Source organism: Lethenteron reissneri, chromosome 53 (assembly GCF_015708825.2).
Source record: "Lethenteron reissneri isolate LAM-NWPU_2019-01 chromosome 53, ASM1570882v1, whole genome shotgun sequence".
NCBI lineage: Eukaryota > Metazoa > Chordata > Hyperoartia > Petromyzontiformes > Petromyzontidae > Lethenteron > Lethenteron reissneri.
This window is the reverse complement of record NC_083831.1, coordinates 906,224-929,017: the sequence shown is the minus strand read 5'-3', so window position 1 is coordinate 929,017 and position 22,794 is coordinate 906,224. Positions and strand designations below refer to the sequence as shown.

General features: G+C 57.5%; 1 protein-coding gene across 1 annotated transcript; it reads left to right on the top strand.

Moving 5' to 3' along the window:
• Nucleotides 1-683: 683 nt before the first annotated feature.
• LOC133356190 (protein kinase C epsilon type-like) lies at nt 684-22,590 on the top strand. The gene is made up of 13 exons (XM_061573569.1): nt 684-717; nt 1,732-1,935; nt 3,470-3,552; nt 5,780-5,909; nt 6,302-6,435; nt 7,814-7,910; nt 9,243-9,520; nt 13,208-13,441; nt 13,872-14,026; nt 15,810-15,948; nt 18,998-19,186; nt 19,966-20,112; nt 20,794-22,590. Exons 1-13 carry the CDS (start codon nt 684-686, stop codon nt 21,196-21,198), a joined length of 2,229 nt encoding a protein of 742 aa, XP_061429553.1. The 3' UTR covers nt 21,199-22,590.
• Nucleotides 22,591-22,794: the final 204 nt, after the last annotated feature.

Below are 22,794 nucleotides of genomic sequence, written 5' to 3'. Positions count from 1 at the left end.
TACCTTCAACTCCCCGGAACGCCTCCTCTGTTAGCCAGGGCTTCTGGGGAGGCCTGGACTGCGTACCCAATGCAGCCATAGCAGCTGCTTTAGTCGCCGTCTTGGAACACACCAATTTCTCTTCGACGTCAGGAGGGGGGGGGGGGGGGCGATGTCAAGCCCAGTTGCAAGTGATGATGACATTCTTGCTTGCAACCTTCGTCAGTTAGACGGGATCAGGCCATTGTGGGTTGGAGTGGAGTCCTTGGTAGATGATTGCCACCACAGTGGGAGTATGGTAGGGACAGCTTACAGATGACAAGCCGATGATGGTCAGGAGGAAGACTAGTTCCATGGTGGGTCCTGGTGTCAAGGACGTGGGCCTGCATTCACTGTTTTGTAACTATGTAGTCCAGCAGATGTTTTTGCTTGGACCCAGTGTACTTGCATGATGTTGTGTGAATGCGCTGATGCCGGAAAAGTGTGTTGGTGATTACAAGCTCATGGGCTGCACATAAGTCTAACAGCCTCCTACCGTTGCTATTGAGCTGATCTGGCCCATGCTTTCCAATCATTACAACCCAGGTGTCTGCGTCATGACCCACTCGGGCATTATAGTCACCCAAAAGGATGATTCTATCCCGTGGGGTCACATCAGGCAGCACCTGGGACAGAAGGTAATAGAAGCCATTTGACTCGTAAGCATGGCCGCCATCAATCCACTGATGTTCTACTTTGGTGGGGGTGTAAGCCACTATCACCACTATTCCTCTCGTCTCGTTGATGGGGATACGAGTCTCAATAACCTGGTACTCACAGCTGCCCACGCTTCCATACCCCCTTCATCCTTTTGTTCAAAAGAAGAGCTGCTCCCTGTCGGTTGGCAGTTTCCTGCAGAGAAGTGTCCACCCCTCATGGGGACTGGAGCCAGAACCGGTCCACCGGACCTCCTGTACACCACAGAGGTCTTGGCGGTACCGGTACCGGTCCAGTTCCCGACAGAGGAATGGAAGCCTCTCCTCCGCGGCGAACGTTCGGACATTCCACGTGGCCAACTTTGGTGTTCTCCTGAAGTGTATTTTTGGTTCTTTCGGTAAAGTCACATAAAAAATAAAAATAAGGTGAATACATTTTTTAAAATACAAAAACAAAAACCACTTATGTAGATTAGTCTGGTTCTTAATCTAAGTGAGTGTACTTTACCGAAAGAACCAAAGACTATGAATTCCTGCAGTCCCGAAAATTCTCCTCAAGTGTTTCTTGACAAGTCCCGAGCTTGAGGGGGTAGAGTCTGGCTCCGCCAATGGAGTCTTGCCAGCAGGCGTCATGGACGCCTCTCCTCCCCGGGGGCCTCCAGCACGAGGTCACGTGGGTGTTTCCACCCACGTTGGCTACTGGTATAAGTCCGTGGTAATTTGTAGAGGTTAACAGCACCCTCGCAGCACACGCTGACCATCGCTCGCTCACGAACACTCCCTCCTCAACACCCCATTCTTCTCCTCTTGCGTGCCACGATGACAATGTCGAGGTCTCTGCTGCTGCTGCTGGCCACGACGGGAGGGCTTCAGCAGAGAGAGAGAGAGAGTTCGTGTCGCACATACCACAGTCGTGTTCACTACATGGCCCACAGTTGCACCACTGCAGCTTACGAACCCCACCGCCTGCGATCGATGCCCACTCACGGCCCAACCACGTGACGGCGAATATACAAACTCGTCCTGGGCCTCACGTGGGTCGACTCAGTCTGAGCAGTGAGTAAAAAAGCATCGCCACTCGGGAGACAAAGGCGGTCAGGCTTGGCGCTGGCCACCCATCCCCCCTCTTGTGCTGTGCCGACTTTCATAGGTGATCGTGAATGGCACTTGCCCCCACGGTCTGTTGAGGCTACACGGGGGATCTTTGTCTTTGTGTGTGTGTGCAGGGGAGTTATAGGCAAACAGGGTTACCAATGCCAAGGTAAATAGCATCCCCACCATCACCACCCCCATCACCACCATCACTACCCCCATCACCACCATCACCATCACCCCCACCATCACCACCATCACCACCCCCATCACCACCATCACTACCCCCATCACCACCATCACTACGCTCATCACCACCATCACCATCACCCCCACCATCACCACCCCCATCACCACCCCCATCCCCACCCCCATCCCCACCCCCATCCCCATCATCACCCCCATCACCACCACCCCCATCACCATTACCACCCTCATCACTACCGCCAACAACAACAGCCGCTATTTGCCACTAAGTGGCAGTGATGTCACCACGGCGCCTGTGCCAGGCCAAGTGCACATTGAGGTCTAGTGAAATGTCAAAGGCTAGCTGACAGGAGGTCATGGGACAGACCCAGGTGCCATGGGTTGACCGACTGGGATGACTGGCAGATGCACCACCTGTGCCCCCTACTGTTCCAACTTGCTGTGCTTTAGCCACCTGGCGCTCCGCTCGTTGTTGTGAGTGTTGCTCCTCTGGACTCCGTTGTTGCTGGAGGGCGACTGCCTCCACATCCTCTTGCACCACATCATTCCATCTCTTCTCTAGCCCGTGCCGTGCCCATTTAGCCCCCCCTATGCGGCTAAACAGAAGCTGCTTGGGCATGCAGTGGCTGGGCATGCGGGCTACATGACCCAGCCAACGCAGATTTGCCTGCCAGAGGAGCTCACCGATGGGACTTTGTCCAGATCTTTCGAGGATTTGTGAGCTCACACAATCCAGCCTGGTTAAACCCAGGATGGATGGCAGACATGCCAACCTGAATGTTTCTAACCGGCGAAGATGCTCCATTAGGGGGGTTCACGTTTCACAAGCATAGAGAAGGGAGGGCATGACTGTGGCCGAGAAGACCTGAAGCTTTGTGTGGAGCGACAAACCAGGTAGCTTCCAGATAGCGTTATGCAACCGATGAAAAGATATTGCCGCTCGACTGATTCGGAGTGAGACCTCTGCTGCCAAACCGGAGGTGGTCATGAGCACACTGCCCAGGTATGGGAAACTCTCCACTCTCTCCACAACTGCTCCATCACCAATGGGGAGCTGAGAGGGTGGAGTGTTTGATGGCACAAAATACCCAGGCAGGTGCATAGTTTTTGGTGGGGCTGATGGTAAGACCTCCACTACCATCACAATCCACATCACTACCCACATCACTTCCCCGACTACCATCAGCACCCCCATCATTATCGCCACCCCCATCACAACCCCCATTACTGCCCACATTACGACCCCCACCTCCATCACTACCCACATCACCATCACAACCCCCATTGCTACCTACATCACCATCACAAACCCCATCACTACCCACATCACCATCACAACCCCCATTGCTACCTACATCACCATCACAAACCCCATCACTACCCACATCACTTCCGCCACCCCCATCACCACCCCATCAAGCTGCATCGCATCCCTGTCAATCCGACTCGCGTCCTGATCTTGGACCCCCCCCACTGGTGCCACCCCTCCCCCCCAGTGTGCACGTGCGTTGTTCACAAGCGATGCCATCAGCTGATCATCACGCGCTGTCCCGGCATGAAGAGAGACTCCTCCCCCGAGGTGATGACATCACCCACATCACCATCGCTACCACAAGCACCATCACCACGGGCAGCAGCAGCACCAGCACCACCACAAGCAGCATCGCCATCACCGCAACCACCATCACCACCACAAGCAGCATCGCCATCACCGCAACCACCACCATCACCAGCAGCATCGCCATCACCGCAACCACCATCACCACCACAAGCAGCATCACCATCACCGCAATCACCATCACCACCACCAGCAGCATCACCATCACCGCAACCACCATCACCATCACCAGCAGCATCGCCATCACCGCAACCACCATCACCACCACAAGCAGCATCACCATCACCGCAATCACCATCACCACCACCAGCAGCATCACCATCACCGCAACCACCATCGTCACCACAAGCAGCATCACCATCACCGCAATCACCATCACCACCACCAGCAGCATCGCCATCACCGCAACCACCATCACCACCACCAGCAGCATCACCATCACCGCAACCACCATCGTCACCACCAGCAGCATCGCCATCACCGCAACCACCATCGTCACCACAAGCAGCATCACCATCACCGCAATCACCATCACTACCACCAGCAGCATCGCCATCACCGCAACCACCATCACCACCACCAGCAGCATCACCATCACTGCAACCACCATCGTCACCACCAGCAGCATCGCCATCACCGCAACCACCATCACCACCACAAGCAGCATCACCATCACCGCAATCACCATCACCACCACCAGCAGCATCACCATCACCGCAACCACCATCACCACCACCAGCAGCATCACCATCACCGCAACCACCATCGTCACCACAAGCAGCATCACCATCACCGCAATCACCATCACCACCACCAGCAGCATCACCATCACCGCAACCACCATCGTCATCACAAGCAACATCACCATCACCGCAACCACCATCACCACCACCAGCAGCATCACCATCACCGCAACCACCATCGCCATCACCACAAGCAGCATCGCCATCACAAGCAGCATCGCCATCACCGCAACCACTATCACCACCACAAGCAGCATCACCATCACCGCAATCACCATCACCATCGCCATCACCACAACCACCATCATCGCAACCACCATCACCATCGCCATCACCACAACCACCATCAACACCACAAGCAGCATCACCATCACCGCAACCACCATCACCACCACCAGCAGCATCACCATCACCGCAACCACCATCACAAGCAGCATCGCCATCACCGCAACCACAATCACCATCACAACCACCAGCAGCATCGCCATCACCGCAACCACCATCACCGCCACAAGCAGCATCACCATCACCACAAACACCATCACCACCACAAGCAGCATCACCATCACCAACACCAGCAGCATCACCATCACCGCAACCACCATCACAAGCAGCATCATCACTGCAACCACCATCACCATCACCACCACCAGCAGCATCACCATCACCTCAACCACCATCACCACCACCAGCAGCATCACCATCACCGCAACCACCATCGTCACCACCAGCAGCATCGCCATCACCACAACCACCATCAACACCACAAGCAACATCACCATCACCGCAACCACCATCACCACCACCAGCAGCATCACCATCACCGCAACCACCATCACAAGCAGCATCGCCATCACCGCAACCACAATCACCATCACAACCACCAGCAGCATCACCATCACCGCAACCACCATCACCGCCACAAGCAGCATCACCATCACCACAAACATCATCACCACCACAAGCAGCATCACCATCACCAGCAGCATCACCATCACCGCAACCACCATCACAAGCAGCATCATCACTGCAACCACCATCACCACCACCAGCAGCATCACCATCACCGCAACCACCATCACAAGCAGCATCATCACCGCAACCACAATCACCATCACCACCACCAGCAGCATCGCCATCACCGGTGGTGATGGTGGTGGAAGTGGTGTTGGAGATGGTGGAGGTGATGGTAGTGGTGATGGTGGTGGTGGAGGTGGTGGTGGTGGGGATGATGGTGGTGGAGGTGGTGGTGGGGATGGTGGAGGTGGTGGTGGTGGAGGGTATGGTGGTGGTGGTGGTGGTGGTAGTAATAGAAGTGGTGGTGGTGTTGGAGATGGTGGAGGTGGAAGTGGTGAAGGTGGAGCACCTATGCTCGGTGCTCGCAGCGCTTGCCCCCGCAGCGTGTCGAGGCTACCCGGGGGACCTTTGTGTTTGTGTGCGTGCAGGTCGGGGGCCAGAGGTTCAACATCAACGTGCCGCACAAGTTCTACATCCACAACTACAAGGTGCCCACCTTCTGTGACCACTGCGGCTCGCTGCTCTGGGGGCTGCTCCGCCAGGGCCTCCACTGCAAGGGTGAGGAGTGAGGAGTGGTGGCGGTGGTGAGGAATGGTGGTGATGAGCGGCGGTGGTGAGTGGCGGTGGGGAGGGGGTACGTCTCTGTCTCATGGTATGTCTGTGTCTCCATGTCACTCTCGATCTATTTCCTCCGTGTCTCATTATGTGTCTCTGTGTCTCCGTGTCTCTGTGGCTCGCTATGTACCCGTGTTCCCGTGTCTCCGTGTCTCTGTGTCCCCGTTTCTCCGTGTCTCTGTAATGCCCTGTGTCTCCGTGGCTCCGTGTACCCGTGTCTCTGTAACGCGCCCCGTGTCTCCGTGTCCCCGTTTCTCTGTGTCTCTGTAACGCCCTGTGTCTCCGTGGCTCCGTGTCCCCGTGTCTCTGTAACGCCCCGTGTCTCCGTGTCCCAGAGTGCCGCATGGACGTGCACCGCCGGTGTGAGCGGAACGTGGCCCCCAACTGTGGGGTGGATGCGCGGGAGATGGCGCGCGTCCTCGCAACCATCGGAGTCACTCCCGACAAGATCAACCAGCCCCGGAGGAAGGTGGACAATGCTCGCCCACTCACTCACCACCTCGCTTACTCACTAACTCACTCCTCCAACTACCGCCACGCTCACTCACCCACTCAATCACCGCCACGCTCACTCACTCACTCACCCACTCACTATCTCACTCCTCTATTTACCACCTCACTCACCCGCCCACTTACTCGTGAGCTCACCCACTCACCCACTCACCCTCTCACCCACTCACCTTCTCACCCACTCACCCTCTCACCCACTCACCCATTCACACACTCACCCTTTCACCCACTCACCCTCTCACCCACTCACCCACTCACTCACTCACTCACCTTCTCACCCACTCACCCACTCACCCACTCACACACTCACCCTCTCACCCACTCAAACACTCATCCTCTCACCCACTCACCCTCTCACCCACTCACCCACTCACCCTCTCACCCTCTCACCCTCTCACTCACTCACACACTCACCCACTCATCCTCTCACTCACTCACTCACCCTCTCACACACTCACCCACTCACCCTCTCACCCACTCACCCACTCACACACTCACCCTCTCACCCACTCACCCTCTCACCCTCTCACCCACTCACCCACTCACCCACTCACCTTCTCACCCACTCACCCTCTCACCCACTCACCCTCTCACACACTCACCCTCTCACCCTCTCACCCACTCACCCTCTCACCCTCTCACCCACTCACCCTCTCACCCACTCACACACTCACCCACTCACCCACTCACCCACTCACCCTCTCCCCCACTCACCCTCTCACCCTCTCCCCCACTCACCCTCTCACCCTCTCACCCACTCACCCTCTCACCCTCTCACCCACTCACTCACTCACTCACTCACCTACTCACTCACCCTCTCACACACTCACCCACTCACCCTCTCACCCACTCACCCACTCACACACTCACCCTCTCACCCACTCACTCTCTCACCCTCTCACCCACTCACCCCCTCACCCACTCACCCTCTCACACACTCACCCTCTCACCCACTCACACACTCACCCTCTCACCCACTCACCCTCTCGCCCTCTCACCCACTCACCCTCTCACCCACTCACCCACTCACCCACTCACCCTCTCACCCGCTCACACGCTCACCCACTCACCCACTCACCCTCTCCCCCACTCACCCTCTCACCCTCTCCCCCACTCACCCTCTCACCCACTCACCCTCTCACCCTCTCACCCACTCACCCACTCACCCTCTCACCCACTCACCCACTCACCCACTCACTCACTCACTCACCTTCTCACCCACTCACCCACTCACCCACTCACCCTCTCACCCACTCACCCTCTCACCCACTCACCCTCTCACCCTCTCACACACTCACCCTCTCCCCCACTCCCCTGCCCACTCCCCCCCCCCACAGGGAGGCACACCCCCTCTGGTCCTGGCTGGAGACGGGAAGCAGCACAGTCACGTGGACAGGTCCAAGTCGGCTCCACCCACACAGCCACAGCCTGAAGGTGAGTAGCAGCATCAGCGACATCATCAGCATCATCAGCAGTAGCATCATCAGCAGCAGTAGTATCAGCAGCATCATCAGCAGCAGCAGCATCATCAGCAGCATCATCATCATCAGCAGCATCATCAGCAGTAGCAGCATCATCAGCAGCATCATCATCAGCAGCAGTAGTATCAGCAGCATCATCAGCAGTAGCAGCATCATCATCAGCAGCATCAGAAGCAGTAACATCATCATTATCATCAGCAGCATCATCAGTAGGAGCATCAGCATCATCAGCAGTAGCAAAATCATCATCATCAGCATCATCAGTAATAGCATCAGCAGATCATCATCAGCAGCATCCTCATCAGCAGCAGTAGCATCATCATCAGCAGCAGAATCATCCTCATCAGCAGCAGTAGCATCATCATCAGCAGCAGAATCATCCTCATCAGCAGCAGTAGCATCATCATCAGCAGCAGAATCATCATCATCAGCAGCAGTAGCATCATCATCACCACCATCATCATCAGTCGTAGCATCATCATCAGCAACATCATCAGCATCAGCAGCAGTAGTAGCATCATCATCAGCAACATCATCAGCATCAGCAGCAGTAGTAGCATCAGCATCATCAGCAGTAGCAGAATCATCAGCAGCAGCATCAGAAGCAGTAACATCATCATCAGCAGTAGCATCATCAGCAGCAGCAGTAGCATCATCATCACCATCATCATCAGTCGTAGCATCATCATCAGCAGCATCATCAGCAGCAGTAGTAGCATCAGCATCATCAGCAGTAGCAGAATCATCAGCAGCAGCGTCAGAAGCAGTAACATCATCATCAGCAGTAGCATCATCAGCAGCATCATCAGTAGGAGCATCAGCATCAACAGCAGTAGCAGAATCATTATCAGCAGCATCATCAGTAGTAGCATCAGCAGAATCATCATCAACAGCAGCCTCATCAGCAGCAGTAGCATCATCATCAGCAGCAGGATCATCATCAGCAGTAGTAGAATCATCATCAGCAGCAGCAGGAACAGCAGCAGTAGCATCGTCATCATCAGCAGCAGGAACAGTAGTAGCAGCAGTAGGATCATCATCAACAGCAGTAGCATCATCATCAGCAGCAGTAGGATCATCATCATCAGTAGCATCATCAGCAGCAGCATCACCATCAGCATAATCAGCAGCTGCAACATCATCATCAGCATCATTTGCAGCAACATCATCATCATTAGGAGTTTCATCATCAGCAACATCATCATCATCAGCAGCATCATCAGGTTTCACATTCCTGATCTACGAATCGCCCCTCCTCTCCCCTCTCTCTCTCTCGGCCTTGCAGATGTTGAGGAGGGCCACTTCGGTGTGAGGAAGGCTCGGTCCTTCAACGGCGGTGAAGGGGACGGAGGAGGAGAAGGAGATGGGGAGGATGCAGGAAGAGGAGGAGGGGGGGAGGCGGGGGTCGCCGTGGAGGGGGGGTTGCCGCTGCCACCTGGGTCCGGTGTCGCACCAGGAGGGGGGAGCCCAGCTGACGGCTCCTGCGTGGTGCAACCGCGCAGGAAGCTGGGACTGCACGACTTCAACTTCATCAAGGTCCTGGGGAAGGGCAGCTTCGGGAAGGTGAGGGAGGAGGGGAGGGAAGAGGGCTCTTTTTCATCATGCACCCCAAAACTGTGTGGGTGGCACATTCGCTCGGACGTGGGTGGGCGTCTCTTTCCCAGAGTGCACCCCAAAAAAGTACTGCCGAGGCGGTTTCAAAGTCCCTGGGGCTTGTGGGAGATGTTGCTCGGTGCACCCTTCATTGTGTAATAATTCTTTGGAGACGGCTTCGGAATCGGTCCTCTTTATTTTTACCTCCATGATACACTTATTTCACTCACGCTCCGTTGTTGGCAGACAACAGAGAGCGGGCAGACTTCACACCAGCTCCCACCGCGCACGTGGCACCCGGAGCCCCCGTACGCGCGTGGCTCTCGCCCTGTTCGTTTCCCAGTCTGCTCTCGATCATTCTCTCTCACTCTCTTTTAATCCCTTCATCACGTGGTCCCCCCAGCCAATCCTCCATGGACAGTCTCGACCGTTCTCGATGGTTCCCTGTCACTCCCGGGACCACGCCTCTCATCCGGATCCCCATTAGCTGGGGCCCCGAATGGCTAGGCCAATCACTCCTGATGACATGCCGTGATCACGCCGGCCCCACGCTCCCTATCTCAACCCTTATTGGCTACAAAGCAGGACCGGCAAGCCAATCCCCACGTGAACCCTCTATGGCTGTTATTACAATTGCACTGCGGGTGTGGTCATCCACGTGTCGTGCTGTGGATTCGGGAGACGTCGGAGACGGTTTTGTAGACAACACTCTTTATTAACACCACGCTCGGCAGTACAGCCCCAGAACACTCGGGGCTACGGTCCCCCTACACCACTGTCTGGTGAGGTACTGCCTCAGGGCTGACTCACCCTGACACAGGACTAGACTCAGGGCCTCCTACACCACTGTGTGGTGAGCCACTGCCTCAGGGCTAACTCACCCTGACACAGGATTAGACTCAGGGTCCTTCTACACCGCTGTGTGGTGAGCCACTGCCTCAGGGCTGACTCACCCTGACACAGGAGTAGACTCAGGGTCCCCATACACCACTGTCTGGTGAGCCACTGCCTCAGGGCTGACTCACCCTGACACAGAACAACACTCAGGGTCCTTCTACACCACTGTCTGGGTGAGGCACTGTGTCAGGGCTGACTCACCCTGACACAGAACTACACTGAGGGCCTTCCTACACCACTGTCTGGGTGAGGCACTGTGTCAGGGCTGACTCACCCTGACACAGGACTAGACTCAGAGCCTCCTACACCACTGTGTGGTGAGCTACTGCCTCAGGGCTAACTCACCCTGACACGGGATTAGACTCAGGGTCCTCCTACACCGCTGTGTGGTGAGCCACTGCCTCAGGGCTACACTCACCCTGACACAGGAGACGACTCAGGGTCCCCCTACACCACTGTCTGGTGAGCCACTGCCTCAGGGCTGACTCACCCTGACACAGAACAACACTCAGGGTCCTTCTACACCACTCTCTGGGTGAGCCACTGCCTGAGGGCTGACTCACCCTGACACACAACCACACTCAGGGTCCTCCTACACCGCTGTGTGGGTGAGGCATCAGGGCTGACTCACCCTGACACAGAACAACACTCAGGGTCCTTCTACACCGCTGTGTGGGTGAGGCACTGTGTCAGGGCTGACTCACCCTGACACAGGGCTAGACTCAGGGTCCTCCTACACCACTGTCTGGGGAGGCCTCAGGGCTGACTCACCCTGACACAGAACCACACTGAGGGTCCTCCTACACCGCTGTGTGGTGAGCCACTGCCTCAGGGCTGACTCACCCTGACACAGAACCACACTGAGGGTCCTCCTACACCGCTGTGTGGTGAGCCACTGCCTCCTGGTTGACTCACCCTGACACAGAACTAAACTCAGGGTCCTCCTACACCGCTGTCTGGTGAGTCACTGCCTCAGGGCTGACTCACCCTGACACAGAACTAGACTCAGGGTCCTCCTACACCACTGTGTGGGTGAGGCATCAGGGCTGACTCACCCTAACACAGGACTAGACTCAGGGTCCCCCGGCTATGGGTGCCTAGGGGGAGGCGATTCTAGCTCGCCCTCGCCAGGGTGCGAGTTCCGACCACTGACCCACTGGACCCGGCCCTGACAAGGTCGTCGGGCCGGGGGTCCCCAGGGTCTCATCACTGAGCCGCACAGAGTCCCTGACGAGGGCAGCGGGGCTAGGGGTCTCAGGGTCTCACCACTGAGCCGCACAGAGTCCCTGACTAGGGCAGTGGGGGTAGGGGTCCCCAGGGTCTCACCACTGAGCCGCACAGAGTCCCTGACGAGGGCAGTGGGGCTAGGGGTCTCAGGGTCTCACCACTGAGCCGCACAGAGTCCCTGACGAGGGCAGTGGGGCTAGGGGTCTCAGGGTCTCACCACTGAGCCGCACAGAGTCCCTGACGAGGGCAGTGGGGCTAGGGGTCTCAGGGTCTCACCACTGAGCCGCACAGAGTCCCTGACGAGGGCAGTGGGGCTAGGGGTCTCAGGGTCTCACCACTGAGCCGCACAGAGTCCCTGACGAGGGCAGTGGGGCTAGGGGTCTCAGGGTCTCACCACTGAGCTGCACAGAGTCCCTGGCGAGGGCAGTGGGGCTAGGGGTCTCAGGGTCTCACCACTGAGCCGCACAGAGTCCCTGACGAGGGCAGTGGGGCTAGGGGTCTCAGGGTCTCACCACTGAGCCGCACAGAGTCCCTGACGAGGGCAGTGGGGCTAGGGCTCTCGGGGTCTCACCACTGAGCCGCACAGAGTCCCTGGCAAGGGCAGCAGGGCTAGGGCTCTCGGGGTCTCACCACTGAGCCGCACAGAGTCCCTGGCAAGGGCAGCAGGGCTAGGGGTCTCAGGGTCTCACCACTGAGCCGCACAGAGTCCCTGGCAAGGGCAGCGGGGCTAGGGCTCTCGGGGTCTCACCACTGAGCCGCACAGAGTCCCTGACGAGGGCAGTGGGGCTAGGGCTCTCGGGGTCTCACCACTGAGCCGCACAGAGTCCCTGGCGAGGGCAGTGGGGCTAGGAACTCAGGGTCTCACCACTGAGCCGCACAGAGTCCCTGGCGAGGGCAGTGGGGCTAGGGGTCCCCAGGGTCTCACCACTGAGCCGTACAGAGTCCCTGACGAGGGCAGTGGGGGTAGGGGTCCCCAGGGTCTCACCACTGAGCCGCACAGAGTCCCTGACGAGGGCAGTGGGGGTAGGGGTCCCCAGGGTCTCACCACTGAGCCGCACAGAGTCCCTGACGAGGGCAGTGGGGGTAGGGGTCCCCAGGGTCTCACCACTGAGCCGCACAGAGTCCCTGACGAGGGCAGTGGGGGTAGGGGTCCCCAGGGTCTCACCACTGAGCCGCACAGAGTCCCTGACGAGGGCAGTGGGGGTAGGGGTCCCCAGGGTCTCACCACTGAGCCGCACAGAGTCCCTGACGAGGGCAGTGGGGGTAGGGGTCCCCAGGGTCTCACCACTGAGCCGCACAGAGTCCCTGACGAGGGCAGTGGGGGTAGGGGTCCCCAGGGTCTCACCACTGAGCCACACAGAGTCCCTGACGAGGGCAATGGGGCTAGGGGTCTCAGGGTCTCACCACTGAGCCGCACAGAGTCCCTGACGAGGGCAGTGGGGCTAGGGCTCTCGGGGTCTCACCACTGAGCCGCACAGAGTCCCTGGCGAGGTGTGTTGCGTTGACTCTCAAGCTGCGCTCCGTGTGGCGCAGGTGCTGCTGGCAGAGCTGCGTGGCCGGGGGGGGCGCCGGGCGGCTGGTGAGGGTGGTGAGGGTGGTGAGGGTGGTGAGGAGGAGGAGGGTGAGGTGTTCGCCGTGAAGGTGCTGCGCAAGGACGCGATCGTGCAGGACGACGACGTGGAGTGCACCCTGACGGAGAAGCGCGTCCTGGTGACGGGGCGCGCCCACCCCTACCTCACGCAGCTGCTGTGCTGCTTCCAGACCGCGGTGAGACCACCTCACCACGAGCTCACCCCTAGCTCACCCCTAGCTCACCCTCACCCTCACCACTACCTCACCCCTACCTCACGCAGCTGCTGTGCTGCTTCCAGACCGCGGTGAGACCGCCTCACCACTAGCTCACCCTCACCCCCACCTCACCCTCACCACTAGCTCACCCTCACCCTCACCCCTAGCTCACTCTCACTCCCACCTCACCCCTAGCTCACCCTCACCCCTACCTCACCCTCACCCCTAGCTCACTCTCACCCCTAGCTCACCCTCACCCCCACCTCACCCTCACTGCTACCTCAACCACACAGTGCTTCTGCTGCTACTGCTACTACTGCTACTACTGCTGTTGCTATGTCTGTTGCTTCTACTGTTGCTACTGCTGCTACTTCTGTTGCTCCTTCTACTGCTGCTGTTGTTGCTGCAGGACCGGCTGTTCTTCGTGATGGAGTGCGTGAGTGGAGGGGACCTCATGTTCCACATCCAACGTGCGCGCAAGTTCCCCGAGCCGCGAGCGCGCTTCTACGCCGCCGAGATCACCTGCGCACTCACCTTCCTGCACGCCCACGGTATCGTCTACCGGTGAGGAGACGCTCACCCTCACCCCCACCACGGGGGGGGGGGGGGGGGTCTAGCGGTGAGACGTTCACCCCGCTCACCCTCACCGCCACCACGGGGGGGGGGGGGTCTAGCGGTGAGACGTTCACCCCGCTCACCCTCACCGCCACCACGGGGGGGGGGGGGTCTAGCGGTGAGACGTTCACCCCGCTCACCCTCACCGCCACCACAGGGGGGAGGGGTCTAGCGGTGAGATGCTGGTTAATGCAATAACATGATTCTACGTAAAAGGTTTCAGTTGGGTGTTTTAACATCTCAACACCTGTTTTGTTGTCAGAAAAAAGATGAAAACCTATTCTCATATATTGTTGTACTGGCAAAGGAGGTCCCTTGATATTCCCACGTCTCCCCACGTGTGCGTGTCCCCACGTGTCCCCACGTGTTCCCATGTGTCCCCACGTGTCCCCACGTGTTCCCATGTGCACGTATTTCCATGTATTCTCGTGTGTGCGTATTCCTCTGCGTTTACTCCCATGTGTGCGTGTTCTCATGTGTGTGTGTTCCCGTGTGGCGGGTTCCCGTGTGCGCATGTTCCCGTGTGTTCCCGTGTGGCGTGTTCCCATGTGTTCCCGTGTGCGCGTGTTCCCATGTGTTCCCGTGTGCGCGTGTTCCCATGTGTTCCCGTGTGGCGTGTTCCCATGTGTTCCCGTGTGGCGTGTTCCCATTTGTTCCCGTGTGGCGTGTTCCCATGTGTTCCCATGTGTTCCCATGTGTGCGTGTTCTCATGTGTTCCCGTGTGCGCGTGTTCCCATGTGTTCCCATGTGGCGTGTTCCCATGTGTTCCCATGTGTTCCCGTGTGGCGTGTTCCCATGTGTTCCCATGTGGCGTGTTCCCATGTGTTCCCATGTGTTCCCATGTGTGCGTGTTCTCATGTGTTCCCGTGTGCGCGTGTTCCCATGTGTTCCCGTGTGGCGTGTTCCCATGTGTTCCCGTGTGGCGTGTTCCCATGTGTTCCCATGTGTTCCCGTGTGGCGTGTTCTCATGTGTTCCCGTGTGCGCGTGTTCCCATGTGTTCCCGTGTGGCGTGTTCCCATGTGTTCCCGTGTGGCGTGTTCCCATGTGTTCCCATGTGGCGTGTTCCCATGTGTTCCCATGTGGCGTGTTCCCATGTGTTCCCGTGTGCGCGTGTTCCCATGTGTTCCCATGTGTTCCCGTGTGCGCGTGTTCCCATGTGTTCCCGTGTGCGCGTGTTCCCATGTGTTCCCATGTGCGCGTATTCCCATGTGTTCCCATGTGGCGTGTTCCCATGTGTTCCCATGTGGCGTGTTCCCATGTGTTCCCGTGTGGCGTGTTCCCATGTGTTCCCATGTGGCGTGTTCCCATGTGTTCCCGTGTGGCGTATTCCCATGTGTTCCCATGTGGCGTGTTCCCATGTGTTCCCGCGTGTTCCCGTGTGGCGTGTTCCCATGTGTTCCCATGTGGCGTGTTCCCATGTGTTCCCATGTGGCGTGTTCCCATGTCTTCCCGTGTGGCGTATTCCCATGTGTTCCCATGTGGCGTGTTCCCATGTGTTCCCGTGTGCGCGTGTTCCCATGTGTTCCCATGTGGCGTGTTCCCATGTGTTCCCGTGTGGCGTGTTCCCATGTGTTCCCGTGTGGCGTGTTCCCATGTGTTCCCGTGTGGCGTGTTCCCATGTGTTCCCGTGTGTGCGTGTTCCCATGTGTTCCCGTGTGGCGTATTCCCATGTGTTCCCGTGTGGCGTGTTCCCCTGCGCGTGGACCCCCCTGCGTGTGTCCCCGTGAGCAGGGATCTGAAGCTAGACAACATCTTGCTGGATGCCGAGGGGCACTGCAAGCTCGCCGACTTTGGGATGTGCAAGGAGGGCGTGAAGGACGGGGTCACGACCTCCACGTTCTGCGGCACCCCCGACTACATTGCTCCCGAGGTGGGGGGGCCGCGCGGGGGGGGGGGGGGAGAGAGGTTGGGGTGGGGGGGTGGAAGGAGGGGGGCGGTCGGTGGGGGGTGAGAGGGAGAGGGATCTGATTCTGCCGAGGTGGCTGCTATCCACGCCGCTCGTTCCGACTCGCGCAGCGTTGGGCGTGGATGGGGCGAGGGCTTGTTAACGGCGTTACCCGGTAACCCGTTGGAGAAGCGGTCACTGGTTCCAAGGGGGATATGAGCGAAGAACGCAACGATTGCCACGTTATGGTGGTTGTGGTGGTGCTGGTTGTTGTGATGGTGGTGGTGGTAGTGGTTGTGGTGATTGTGATCGTGGTGTAGGTTGTGATGGTGGTGGTTGTGATTTCCGACAGCCTAAAATCGGTTTTAGCTAAATGGTTGAATTTCGCAGTCACCCCTAACCACACCCCAGTGGATGATATCATTGCCCAGGTCGATGTAGCCCTTAAGGGTTTGGGACTCATTACTGCAGACGTGGCAAGATTGGAAATCGCTGCAATCTTCAAAGGCTAAGGCACATATCAGCAACATCAGTAAGGATTAATTAAAAAAAAAGAGATGACATCCTCATATTCTCAGCCGACAAGGGCAATGCCACAGTCATCATGGGCAAAACCACATACAATAACAACATTCAGGACCTACTTAATGATGGTAGCTATACCAAAATTAAAAGAGATCCCACCAACAGCTTCATTACGAAAACCAACAATATCATCACTGATTCGACATCTTTAATCGAACCAACCAAGCTGGTTCCCTTAAAACCCTCTGCTGCACGACTACCCAGATTGTATGGCTTACCAAAAATACATAAAGAAGGTACACCACTTCGTTCTATCGTCTCCACCATTGACTCACCGACCTACAAACTGGCCCGATTTCTGTCTGAGACCTTACAACCATTCTGTACTTAGCTCACTTGGTGTCATTCATTAAGGACATCTCACTATCTCCAGGTGATTTGCTCGTTAGTTTCGATGTGGTATCTTTGTTTACCAAAGTTGCTGTGCCTGACACCATTGCAATCATTGAAGATTTGGTCCAACAAGGACTGAATGCTGATGTAGCGGCCCTGGTGAGACACTGCCTCATCAACACTTACTTCACCTGGAGTGGAACATTCTACAAACAAGTTGAAGGTACCCCAATGGGTTCTCCCTTATCTCCAGTTGTAGCCAATATTTTCATGGAAAATTTTGAGACCAATGCCATCCAGGCATCCACTCTACGCCCGTCCTTGTAAAAGAGGTACGTGGATGACACGTTTGTCATCTGGCCACATGGCCTACCAGCTCTGAACCAAGTCATCATCCACATCAATTCCATACACCCAGCCATCAAATTCACCATGGAGGTCGAAAAGGATGGCAAGCTACCATTCTTGGATGTTTTCATCTAAAAGAGACCAGATGGCTCAATGGGCCACTCTGTCTACAAGAAAGCCACCCATTTGGATGCCTACCTAAAACCTGACTCTCACCACCATCCATCCCAGAAGAATTCCCTCATCAAACCTCTACACCATTGAGCTCGATGTATTTTCGACCATCATCACCTAGCCAGTGAACTGAAACACGTGCACCAAGCTCTCAAGATGAATGGATATTCAGACTACACAATCCGTGAAGCTATCACCCCAACCGTTGGGAAAGAACCATTTGAGGACCCAATCAAAACCATCACCTTGTCATACATAGCAGGGGTCACCAAAAATATTTCCAAAATCATGACCAAACACAAGATCCAGGTTTGATTCAACACAATACATACGATTCGTGATCTGATCCATCTGTGAAGGATGTGATCCCTGACATGCAATACCCCGGCATCTACAAACTAAGCTGTGTCTGTGACAGTAGTTAGTTACATTGGGGAAACTAAGCGACATGTCTCGGACCGTGTTAGTGAACATAAGGCAGATCTGAAACAAGGTAGGACCAATACCTCGGCCGTGGCTGATCATTGTTTTAATGCAGTGGGCTCACACGAAATGTATTTCTCTATGACGAAGGTACTTTGCAAACTCACTGGCTATCAACAAAGATTCGTTCATGAAGCCATCCATATATACACACATAGACACAATTTCAACCGAGAAGATGGGTACAAACTCTGCAATCACTGGAAGGGCGTTATCAGCCAGTTTAACTAATTACTGGCTGTAATGTTTTGATTTTAGACCTGGCAGCACTTTAATTGATGGAAGCCCACCACCAGGACCATCACTGCCCACTACTACCATCACCACGAGCAGTAGCCCTTTACTGGTGGAAGCCCACCCACTACCAGTGCCGTCGTGGCCCTCTACGAGTACCATCACCTCCAGCAGCAACCTCCACCGTCAGCCGTGTGAGTGTGTACAGCGAGGTGCAATGGTTACTTGGCAGCCCTTTAATTGGTGGAAACCCACCACCAGCGCCGTCGTCGCCCTCTACCAGTACCACCACTTACATTAACATTCGCTGCCCCGCCCATGCTATTGACACTTGGGCTACGCCCATTTCAAACCTTTATAAACAGTTTGCCTTTAGAGGCTAACCCCCTTTTCCTGATGACGACCGCTTGTCTTGCGATCGAAACGTCGCAGTTTTTTGTTATTTTCTTTGAACCTATCTACGTGACTTTACCGAAAGACCCAAATAATATGGTGGTTGATATGATGGTGGTGGTGATGGTGGTGGTTGTGATGGTGGTGGTTGTGATGGTGGTGGTGGTTGTGATGGTGGAGGTGGTGATGGTGGTAGTTTTTGGTGGTGGTGGTTGTCGTGGTGGTGGTTGTGATGGTGGTTGTGATGGTGGTTGTGATGGTGGTGGTGATGGTGGTGGTTGTCCTGGTGGTGGTTGTCCTGGTGGTGGTGGTTGTCGTGGTGGTGGTTGTGATGGTGGTGGTTGTGATGGTGGTGGTGATGATGGTAGTTGTGGTGGTGGTTGTCATGGTTGTGGTGATGGTGGTGGTTGTCCTGGTGGTGGTGGTGGTTGTGATGGTGGTGGTGATGGTGGTAGTTATGGTGGTGGTGGTGGTGGTTGAGTAGATCCTGCAGGAGCTGGAGTACGGCCCCTCTGTGGACTGGTGGGCCATGGGCGTCCTCGTCTACGAGATGGTGGTGGGCCAGCCGCCCTTCGAGGCGGACAACGAGGACGACCTCTTTGACTCGATCCTCCACGACGAGGTGGCCTTCCCCATGTGGCTCAGCACCCAGGCCGTCGACATCCTCAAGGCCGTGAGACGCACACCGTGTCTCACCCCCCCCCCCCCGTGTCTCACCCCACCGCCCGTGTCTCATCCCACCCCCGTGTCTCATCCCACCCCCGTGTCTCATCCCACCCCCGTGTCTCATCCCACCCCCGTGTCTCACCCCCCCCCCGTGTCTCATCACACCCCCGTGTTTCATCCCACCCCCGTGTCTCACCCCCCCCCCGTGTCTCACCCCCCCCCTCGTGTCTCACCCCACCCCCGTGTCTCACCCCACCCCCCGTGTCTCCCCCCCCCCCCCGTGTCTCACCCCACCCCCGTGTCTCATCCCACCCCCGTGTCTCACCCCCCCCCCCGTGTCTCACCCCACCCCCCCATATCTCACCCCCCCCGTGTCTCACCTCCCCCGTGTCTCACCCCCCCGTGTCTCACCCCCCGTGTCTCACCCCCCGTGTCTCACCCCCCGTGTCTCACCCCCCGTGTCTCACCCCCCGTGTCTCACCCCCCGTGTCTCACCCCCCCCCCCGTGTCTCTCCCCCCCCGTGTCTCACCCCCCCGTGTCTCACCCCCCCGTGTCTCACCTCCCGTGTCTCACCACCCCATGTCTCACCACCCCATGTCTCACCCCCCGTGTCTCACCCCCCCCCCCATATCTCACACCCCCGTGTCTCACCACCCCCCAAAACTCACCCCCCCGTGTCTCACCCCCCCGTGTCTCACCCCCCCGTGTCTCGCCCGGTGTCTCACCGCCGTTTCTGCGTGCCTCTCACCTCCGTGTCTCACCCCCCGTGTCCCCGCGTGTCCCAGTTCATGGTGAAGTCCCCGGCACGCCGTCTGGGCTGCGTGGCGGCGCAGGGTGGGGAGGCGGCGATCCGCGCTCACCCCTTCTACCGCGGCCTCGACTGGGACGCCTTGGAGCACCGCCGTCTCCCCGCTCCCTTCCGCCCACGCATCGTGAGCCTGGGGGGATGGGGGGTGCAGAGGGGGGTAGGGGGGGTTTTGTGCATAACAGCAGCAGTGTCATCAGCATCAGGAGCATCATCATCCTCATCAGCAGCATCAGCATCCTTATTGGCAGTGGCATCATCCTCATAAGCATTAGGAGCATCATCATCATCATCCACATCAGCAGCATCATCATCATCCTCAGTAGTGGCATCGTCATCAATATTAGCATCATCGTCATCATCAGCAGCATCATCAACAGTGGCAACATCATCATCATCATCTCATCAGCAGCTGCAGCATCATTGGCAGTGGCACCGTCATCAATATCATCAGCAGCAGCATTTTCTCTCCCTTGACCTTCTGCCAGCAGCGAGCCTTGCACGTCACGTGATAGTCTCAAGATGCACCTAGCCTGGCACAAGCGCAGTGGTGACGGCACCACCAATTGTTGATCACCTTACTGCATAGCTCTAATCAAACCCCGAACCCTCACCCTATCTATAACAATAACCCTACCCCTAACGCTCTCCACAACCCTACCCCTAACCCTCTCCATAACCCTCTCTACAACCCTACCCCTACCTCTCTCCATAACCCTCTCCACAACCCTACCTCTAACCCTCTCCATAACGCTATCTCTATCCCCACGCTATCGCTAACTCTACTCTCGCCCCCCCCCCTGTGTAGCGGGGTAAGCGCGACGTGGCCAACTTTGACGGGGACTTTACGCGCGAGGACCCGGCGCTGACGCCCACCGACCCGGCCGCGCTGCTGCAGCTCCCCCCGGACGAGTTCCGCGGATTCTCCTTCGTGGCCGACGGGCCGGGGCCGGGCCTGGGCGGCGGGGGCGGCGCCCCCCCTTCCCCCCCGCCGTCGCCGCGACAACCGCGGCAGCCGACGCCCCCGCCGCGGTCTCCCACGGCGAGGGTTGGGGGGGCCCCGCGGCCCCCCCCCGCCCCCCGCCTGCCCCCGACCACGCTCGCCATCGACCCGGTGCCGCGGGCCTGCGGCCCCGCCAGGTCGGCCGAGTATTACGCAGAGTGCCGCCTGGGCTTCGGCCTCGGGGACGAGGAGGAGGAGGACGAGGTGTAGGGGATGATGAGGTGGAGTGGGTGAGGTGTAAGGGGTGGCGTGGAGGTGTAGGGGACGAGAAGGACGATGACGTGTGGGTGACGAGAGGATGAGTGGATGAGGCGTAGGGGACGACGAGGAGGAGGTGTGGGTGGACGATGAGGAGGATGATGATGTGTAGGGGATGAGGTGTACTGGAGGAGGAGGTGAACGAGTTGGACGTGAAATGAAGGTGGTGTTGAGATCAGTGTAGGAGGAGGTGGAGGTGAGAGTGGAGGAGGTGGAGGAGGTGGAGGAGGTGTGGAGATGAAGTCTACTGGTGAGAACAAGGCTCGTGCAATATTTGCACCGAGTCGCGGTTCAATCGTCGCTGCTGTTCCCGTTCCAGTGTGCGCACCAGCATCACCATCACCATTGTCACCATCGTCATCATCACCATCGCCACTATTACCACCATCATCACCACGATCACCACCATCATCATCATCAGCACCATCATTATCATCATCACCATCATCTTCACTATCACTGCCATCATTGCCACCATTGTCATCATTACCATCGTCATCATCATCATCATCATTGTCACCACCACCACCATCACCACTCCCGTCCTGATGGCCGCGATAGCCGCGGTGGCCGTATCGTCGTCGTCGTTGTCCGCGTGCGTCCCCACCAGCCGGGCGGCCGTGGTCCCGTACCGTCGTTCACGACCCGAGCCAACAGCGAGCCTCTCCCCTCCCAACGGAACGAGAGGGGAGAGGGGAGGGAGGGGAGATGGGGTGGGGCGACGTCGTAACCACTGAAGCGGCCCCCGTGGACGCGCCACGTTGGCCCAAAGTTGGCCCAACATTGGTGCCGGCGTTGTGCGTTGTACCGGGGGAGATGGACGGTATGCACGAGAAGGGATGCGCCTGCGTGTGTGTGCGCGCGTCTTTGTACCGTGTGTAGTGTCGAACTTCTTATGCACCGTGCATAGCCAAACCATGCCAATATTCGGGAGGTGCGGGGGAAGGACAACGAACTAAACACAACACACCAAGCAGTTCTAAAGGAAATGTACGTGAATGAGTCAGCCAGAGCAAGGCGAAGCTGAACCAGTAGAGATCGAGAGATAGAGGAGAGAGGGGGAGACAGGAGACAGAAAGACAAAGAGGGTCTGTGCTGATTGGACTCGTGGGATATTCTCCCCTAGCGCGTCTCTGTGACCCCACGACCCTGTGACCCCACGACCCAATGACCCCACAAACCCATGACCCCGCGTCTCTGTGACCCCACGTCTACATGACCTTGTGACCCTGTGACCCCGCGTCCCCATGACCCAGTGTCCCAATTACCCCATGACACTGTAACCCCGTGTCCCCGTGACCATGTGCTTCCGACCATCGATTATTCACGCGCATCGTGGAGCGAAAGCGAAGTCGCGCTTGGGCTGGGGTGGCGCTGCGAGGAGGAGGAGGAGGGAGAGCAGCGCTAGGAGATGAGGTGACACGGCACCCGGCGTTAGTAGTAGCGGTTGCGAGTCGCGGTTGTGAGTCGCGGTTGTGAGTCGCGGTTGTGAGTCGCGGTTGCTATCGACGCCCAGCTGTCCGCAGTGGGGAAGCCTCCGTTCCATGT

Excerpts from the sequence above, each read along its gene's own strand:
- LOC133356190 (XM_061573569.1), top strand. The coding sequence starts at position 684 with ATGGCCGCCATCAATCCACTGATGTTCTACTTTG. Across the intron at positions 1,936-3,469 it reads ACAGGGTTACCAATGCCAAG|TGTGCACGTGCGTTGTTCAC; the intron begins GTAAATAGCATC and ends CCTCCCCCCCAG. Across the intron at positions 15,949-18,997 it reads CCGACTACATTGCTCCCGAG|ATCCTGCAGGAGCTGGAGTA; the intron begins GTGGGGGGGCCG and ends GTGGTTGAGTAG.